General features: G+C 37.0%; 1 protein-coding gene across 1 annotated transcript; it reads left to right on the top strand.

Annotated features, from left to right (window-relative positions):
* Nucleotides 1–343: 343 nt before the first annotated feature.
* Nucleotides 344–1486, top strand: LOC149188638 (putative disease resistance protein At5g63020). Its single transcript, XM_089410028.1, has 2 exons — nucleotides 344–977; nucleotides 1113–1486. Exons 1-2 carry the CDS (start codon nucleotides 344–346, stop codon nucleotides 1484–1486), a joined length of 1008 nt encoding a protein of 335 aa, XP_089266154.1.
* Nucleotides 1487–8481: the final 6995 nt, after the last annotated feature.

Raw genomic sequence — 8481 nt, forward strand, 5'->3', positions numbered from 1 at the left:
GGTTGTATGGTGAATTTTGGTGCAATGAGCTCTTCTTCTTCAAGTACTTCCCATGGCCCTGTTGTTCCAACAGGCTCTGCAAAGATGAAATTGATCGAAGAGCCCCTTATAGTGGGACAGGATAAAGCATTTTCGATTCTCGAAAAGCTGGTGTTGTTGACACGGGTGGATCCGGAAAAACTCTTCTTTTGAAGACGCTCTTCAATAGCCAAAAGGTACGCAATAATTCTAAGGATGGTTTATTACTTTGGCTCACTGTTTCCCAAAGTCCCTCTTTTACAAGTCTTAGAAATGCACTCCGTACCCAAATAGCCACACAAAAAATGTAAATTTGGGCGAAAATATGAACGAAGAAGAGGTAAAGCGATGGTTGAATCAGACAGTGCACCAGAGCACCGGGTTTATTCTGTTCTTAGATGATGTATGGGGATGCAATGCTGCAGAATTGTTAGAGGAATTAGGTGTACTGTTCCCTGTAAGGAACCACTCTACCTCCAAAGTCATTGTGAGTTCCAGGGTTCGCGCTGCACTCTTAAAAACAGGTGTCGCAGATGAATACACAATAACAATGGAGGACTTGTCGGAAGATGAGAGTTGGAAGTTGTTTGCTTGTCACACTTTTCCATATAATAATGGAAATCTGCCAGCAAACATAGAAGAGGGAAAAGCCAAGCTTGTGTGTAAAAGGTGCAGAGGGCTTCCCCTCGCTATCAAAGTGGTTGGCAGGGCAATGGCCGGGAGTACTCATCCACAACAGTGGGAATGGGCTGTCCAAAGGCTGCCAAACGTGGACAGTGTGTACAATTGTGTTAGGTTGAGTTATGATGCACTCGGCTATGAGGATGCTGACCTGCAATTGTGCTATTTATATGGAAATCTGCCAGCAAACATAGAAGAGGGAAAAGCCAAGCTTGTGTGTAAAAGGTGCAGAGGGCTTCCCCTCGCTATCAAAGTGGTTGGCAGGGCAATGGCCGGGAGTACTCATCCACAACAGTGAGAATGGGTTGTCCAAAGGCTGCCAAACGTGGACAGTGTGTACAATTATGTTAGGTTGAGTTATGATGCACTCGGCTATGAGGATGCTGACCTGCAATTGTGCTTTTTATGTGTAGCTGCAAACATCTTGGAAGACGCAATCGTTCATGTCCAGTTGGCGATTCAGGTATGGATAGGGGAAGGCTTACTTGCCAAGAAGACGTTGGAACATGAGCATCGACCCGCTTATGATCCATTCGAGCTGGGAAGATATTATCTCAATATTTTAGCAGATCGTTGTTTGATCGAGCCAATGATGAGAGACTTTGATGGGCAAGTACTCTGTTTCAGGGTGCATGACTCCCTGCGTGATATGGCAATCCGAATCGCAGAGGAGGAAGAAAATTTCTACTGCCGTGTGGGTAATGGTTTGACAGCTGTGAATGAAAATGAGTGTTTGGGCCGCATTCGGCTTTTGTTGAGCGAGAACAGATTGACTTCTTTCCCCTAATCACATCGTCTACACAAATATGCTCGTTGCTTCTCAGTGGAAATCCATATTTAACAAAGATCCCAACAAGGGTGATCAGGAGTATGATCTCCCTTAAGGTGTTCTCTTTAAGTGGGACGTCATTGAAATCATTGCCAAAGAAAAGATAAAACATCGTTTCTATCAACTAGGGTGGAGTATTTCACCACCGAAATTGATAGGGAAGGGGGTCTTAAAACCCTCCGAGGCTCAGGCTCATACACAAATAAAGATAATTGATCTTATCCAATGATAGTCCCAAATGAGATCATCCCTCTTGTATTTATAGTTTTCCCACAGGGGTTTCTTCACTTAATTATTTGAGTTAAATACACTCCAAACACCAATTTTAGTTTTTTCTGCCCAGCTGCCTAAAACTTGCCTAAACATTGGGTATTTTCGGGTTTTCTCCTTTATTGAGAACTATAGCCTACCGAGATCTATAGATTATTTAATTCATTAAGCTATTAATTACTCAAGAACATTAGATGGTGAGCCTTCCTAGGTAGGGAAATCCTCTAATATATGCTTCCTCCACCCACCATTCTTCTCAAAATACTCAAATTCAACCCTTAAAAGAGAGCACCCCTCTTAATTAAGTTGTTATTCCTTGGTTAACATGCTTAGGAGTAAAAAATATGCATATTAGTTTCTTGCCATGAAATATTAAGTTCAGGAAGTATCATTATGCAAAGAAGTAACTTTATTACTTAGTTGACTAACAGTGTCATGTTATTGAGTAATAGGATGAAACCAGTTGGTGCCTAACTCTTCAACCAACTATATACAATAGAGTTTTTACTATTAACATATATGGGAACAATTAGAAAGGAAAAGGGGAACCACACAATCAACATGCCAAGAAAATATTTTCCCTTGCCAAATTCATAGTTGCAATGCAACCCAACTCAAACTAAGAATATTTGCAGGAATGATTAAAGCATGTCATTATTACCTTCTTGGTGAGCCTCTTGTCTAATGTCGTTTTTGTGCCATTATTATGTTCTTTGAATAACATTGATAACATGTCATTGACATCACATATTAGATGGTCATAATAATATTTTACAATAGATATGTTTTATTCTAATTATGTTTTCCATTAGTATTCATCGTGTATTTGAAGCTTATATCCATACAAATTCAAGACAACAATCATCCACAAAATCAATTATGGCTCATGTTTAGTATACCCTACTTCTATGCTTGAAATGCATATTTCGGATATAACATTAGATTTACAGTCGTTTCAATGTTGGTTAAGACTTAAAAACACTTCTAATGATCAAAAGTACAGAAAATATGTCACATATATCCTCCCAATCTGTTGTTTGTCTCTTTGTATATTTAACAGTGGTAAAGGAAGGATGTAATATAAACCCTGTTTCACAGTAGTTAAAATGCTAAAGGTACTCACTTGAAACGACCAGAATAAACCATCTGATTATATATTTTTCTGACATCTGCATTTAACAGTTAATGCAACCAGCATGTAGTAATTCATGAGTCGAGTCTTAGAATCCTCCATTGAAATAACAACGAATATATTTCTAGAAACATCCTCAATACTCAATCCTTCTATACATGTAGAGTTAACATGCAAAAAAAAACTAGTGTACTTTTACCATTCACCTCTTTTAAGAAACTTTGTTGAACCTTTTTGGTGAAGGTGATTTTACGTACCCTGGGTCACCAACACAACTATGAGCAAAATCATAAATGGATAAAAAGTGATAACTGAAAATTTGTAGGTAGTTGACACATTACGCTGATATCACGGTGATAACATGGGTTCCCAATAAGCCTGAGTATATGTTTGTGTTGTGGTCTTCACTAGCTCAAAATCAAAATCAATTGTATTACATGCTGAAGACAACCACTCTCATATTAGAGAAAGAAGATGAGTTATGTTTGTTTTGTGATCTTCACTAGCTCAAAATCAAAATCAATTGTATTACATGTTGAAGACAACCACTCTCATATCAGAGAAAGAAGATGAGTTTCAAAGTGAAGAATGGAATATATGACAAGTCATTTTATGAATATCACTGGTTAAATTTAGACATTTAACATTGATGGGATCACAGTTCAACGGTGAATATGGAGGCATGTCAAGCCACCCATCAAGCCTCAATTCCCTTGAAAGCACAAACAAGCGGTGGGGATCCAACGTGAATATTGGCTGATTTTGATGTAAGAATACACCCATTAACAACAACTTAGCCGAACAAGAGTGCTTATGTTTCCAGAACTGTGTATACTCTGTTTCTTCTTGAAAATAAAATTCTTATGCTGATTGAAAACTTGGACAGTGGAGTTGCACTTACCATCCCCAAAAAGACCAACCTGGAAAGACAATATGCAGAGTATCTTCACTCCCGGAATAACGAAACAGTGGGGGGGGAGGCTTGGTTGAATCATTGTAGTCTTTCGGATGGATAACGAGATTATAATCACAATTGAACATCAAGTCCAAGTCGGGAAGCACTCCGGGATAGAATTTCAATAACTGTGCAATCCCCCATCGTGTAAACAGATCTCTTCTCTGAAAACACTTTCCATAGGTTTCGCTATACATCTTACCTTTAACAACCATCAGCCTGAAAGACGCCTATGGTTTTCCAGCTTCAACCATGTCTACAATAATGCCAGTCTTAGCCCAAGGCTTCAAGTCCTGGCAATCCACTTGAAATAGAAGGGGCACATGGCGGCTTCATCCTTATTACTTGAGTCACAAACATAACTATTTTTTTCATTTGGAGACGGTGATTTAGAGAATTCCAGAAATTAAAAGCGGTTAGACGGTGATGTTCAGAAAATTATACGCTTTTTGTGTATGCGCTCTTGGCCATGGTGGAAACATTGGTACATAATTAGAATTGGGCGTTTCCGCTGAAATTAATACTTGAAATGCCATCCAATTACATTGCAGAAGTTTTCTCTATTTTCTAATGTTGTGCAAGGGTTCATTAAAAAAAAAAATCAAAGCAAAGAAATCAAGACAAGACCTGAAAATGAAGATTCTCATAAAGACAAAAGTATCGAAGTCAGCAGCCAACATGAATTCGTCTTCGGATAACCGCCATGCTCTAAGGATCCAACCAGGAGAAGGCACCAGCCTCTCTAAACTGAAAGGCCCTTCTCTTGGCCTGCTCGTCGGCCACACTGCGAGGGGCCTACATGCACACATTACCTCGCTTCTTTCTCAGCATCAAACACAATGACAGAAGAAGAACACACAACCCTGTGTTTATGCCCACAAAAGTCAACAACGCTGAAACTATCATTTCCGCTTGAACTCAATTCTTATCTCTCTCCAATTTAACGACTCCACATCACCTCATTTCGCCCTGTTCTTCGATACAGAGGAGATTAAATCAAACATCATAGAGAAATTTGGACAAATTGGGAAACAGGTATGGCGATGCCGTGCCAGTAGGGAAAACATGGGCAGAAAGTAAGCTTGACAGATGATAAATGGTAAATTTCCATTGGTGAGAGAGACAATCACATGGAAAAATTAATTGGTTGTAAGGGTGAAACTCAAGCTCTCTCATTGATTGGCCCAACCCAACCCAACTAAATGCTATTATCAAAATGGTGGGGAAAGATATGTTGCGCTGGTTTTGTGGAACAGGTACAGTGTTTGAGTTTGATGTTGCACGGGGATAGAAAGATTGTTCCAAGTATCGAAGGAAAAATAAGGGATATGCAAAGTAATTTGAGTAGAGTATCTTTTTATGTGGAGTCAGAAAATGAAAAGCTAGCAAAACAAATATATCCGAGGGTCTTATGACTGTTAGATAAGGATTTCGCCACAGATAAAGACTAATTATAAGTGCAAAGAGGTCCGTATCGAAGTTTTTTTTTTCCTCAAGCTACTTAATATGGGAAGATAGGAAAAGGAAAATTGATAATATATATATACACGATAGGAAAAGGAAAATTGATAATATATATATACACTAGATTTTTTTTTTATGGGCGGAGAGATTCGTACTCAATTATTTAATTTTGTTGGGCATTTAATAAATCAAAGGTATTTATAGGTTTGTATTCAATTATTTATTTTGATTAATTTGGACACTTAATAGATCCAGAGTTGCTATGAATCTATGTTAATAATTTCATTAGTTAAACATAGGTCATTTTTAAGTATGCTATGGAGTTATCTAATAAGTTTATTTCTTTAATTTGTTTAACTTGATGTGTAATCATATATCTGAGTTTTTTTTTTTTTTTTCACTGTTTACTTTCCATTGAAGCAAGTTTCCTTCCATGTATTGTATATATTTGTTTGATATGATAGTTTCAAAACAAAATGAACTACCTGTCTGTAGAGCCTTTCTTGTGATCTCTTTACTTTTTCCAACCAAGTCTTCAAAGCAAACAATCAAAGATTAATTGCTATACTCTGTTTGTATATTTTGTTGGTCATAGCTTGTGTATTTACCTTGCAAGGCATGAATTTTTATGAGATTAAAGTTGATTGAATGTTTTGGTATTGAAAATTTTTGGGTCTTTTTGTAATTGACATTTGTTCAGTATGGGAGACCTTTACTACTTTCATAGTTGTTGACCTTCATTTCTTTGGTTTCTAAAATAAGTTCTCCTCCAGCTTCAGCATTAGCAAAATGGGAGAAAATATGGGTTTTTTGGCTCCGTCGCCAAATCATTTGTTGATCCGATGATCTTTTTAGCTCTGACATTTGCAACTACCTTGGTGGATAAAGACGACTTGTAGAGGTGGAAAAAGACGACTCATGCTTTTCTACTATTTTTCCTTCTTGTTTTTCCTAGATTTCAAGAACGATCGTACTTGAGACGATTTTAAATGTGTCTACCAAGTCTACGTATTGGAGCATTATTGTATCCATGTCCCTGAGTTGGGTTGAGGAATTTTATAGTTTCTACAACTTTAATGTTCATGTTTGGGTTTCTTAGATAATGGGAAACTAAGTTTCATGAACTTTGCAATCCAAAAGACCCACATATTATAAATGATCTTGGAAAACACCACTTGTCTGGCGGTAGGATTGATCAAACGAGCAGTGATTTTGTAAATAAAATATACATGACCTTCGTTCAAAGATGGGACGTATCTCGAATTTTCAATACCTTGGACAAAGATGGCGATGACATAAAATATACATGACCTTCATTCAAAGATGGGATGTATCATGAATTTTCAATACCTTGGACAACTATGACGATGACATGGTTACTGCAGACTATGTACAAGGGTTACTGGGGAGATAACATACCGGATGGGACTCATACACCAAACGATGTAAGATCTAGTTGGGACTTCATACTGGGGAGATCCCTTTTATGTTGGTAGGTCCAGCACCATCAACAAAATCTAAACAAAATATTAATTAAAATTGGAGGGAGTTCCACTTATGCCATTATAGGGCTTTTGGCTAAATATGTGCCTTCAAAGTTCCTTTCAATATTTTCAAAAACGAAGTTAACTTGATGGAAAAGGAAATTAATATTTTCTTAGGCTGAGAGGTATTTTTATTTTTATTTCAATTACAGAATATGTGCCTTCAAAGTGCCTTCCAATATTTTCAAAAATGAATTTAACTTGATGGAAAAGGAAATTGATATTTTCTTAGGCTGATAGGTATCCTTATTTTTATTTCAATTACAGAATATGTGCCTTCAAAGTGCCTTTCAATATTTTCAAAAATGAATTTAACTTGATGGAAAAGGAAATTAATATTTTCTTAGGCTGAGAGGTATCCTTATTTTTATTTCAATTATAGAATCTGTATATTTTAATGAACATGGAACAAAATCAAAGACATATCAAAGTCAACTGTTAATATTACTCTACGACATTGGATATCCTAGATGTCCAAATCATAATCGATATACACATAGTGCATGAGGAGTAACTGAAAAGGAATGTCAAATTATTCAATTGAGAGATGGCATAGGAAAATGTTAAGACAGATCAATAGTCATAGACAAGGAGAAGAAAATTTTTTCATAGCTTTTCACAGGATACTATTTTCTTCCCTCAAACAAGTTTGTTTCACTTGCTTCTAATCTTGGAATTTTAGAACCTTATCCAGTTTGATAAAAAGAATGGAGTAAAGACCAAGTCCATCTTTCTCTTTCACTCTTTTCCATCGACTGTTACGAGAGATTGGGGTGTCGGTCCAACTACCCCACATCTTTGAGGTTTCTCTGCAAGCCCTCTCATCATCTCACCTCCTCCACTTCCTCCTCTTCTTCATTTTCTTTGTACAAGGGATCTCCCTCTTCTTCTACAAGTCTCTAATTGTGGCAAGGCATGCATGCCCCCTTATAGGTGTTAGTAGTAATGTGTTTCTATTATGTTATGTTTTTTCCTCTAAGCATGAGTTTCAAAATGGACATGCAATTGAGAGTTTCAGAATTACAGTCCATTGTGAAACCACCGTGTAGAAGAATTTTGATGCCCACAAACATCATGTGGGTGGGCGCTATAACCCAAACTCTGTATGTGTGAGTTTTCTTTGTAGGGGCTCTCATGTCCATTAATAGAAATGCTTTCTATGTTGTTATTTTCACTGGTAAATTGTGGCCATGCATATATTTTAATACTTACTTTGGGAATAATTTATTTAGTGAGGGGATTGTTGAGAAGTTGATTGCCCTCAATGTGAGATTAAATAGAAAAAAAACAGGCTGAATGCAGAAATCAGATGGCTAGGCGAGAAAATCTGTCCCATAAAATTTTAACCTACTAAACATTAAAATAATTTTTGCTTCTTCTATATATGTTTTATATTTGTTATGTTAGGTTGCAGAGTGTGATATTTTCGGTTGAAACTTGGCAATGGCATCCTCATTGTGATTCCATATAGTAGAAACACTTTCAAAATTTGTTTATTGTTATGTGGTGTCAGAGAAAGAGGGAAAAATAGCCCCATCAGTATGTCGTCTTATTTGTAGTCTAGCACAACGCGTGAATTCAGTTTAAA

This window comes from Pinus tabuliformis, chromosome 3_1 (assembly GCF_031772625.1).
Source record: "Pinus tabuliformis cultivar Carrire ecotype Pingquan chromosome 3_1, CPIR1, whole genome shotgun sequence".
Taxonomy (NCBI): domain Eukaryota; kingdom Viridiplantae; phylum Streptophyta; class Pinopsida; order Pinales; family Pinaceae; genus Pinus; species Pinus tabuliformis.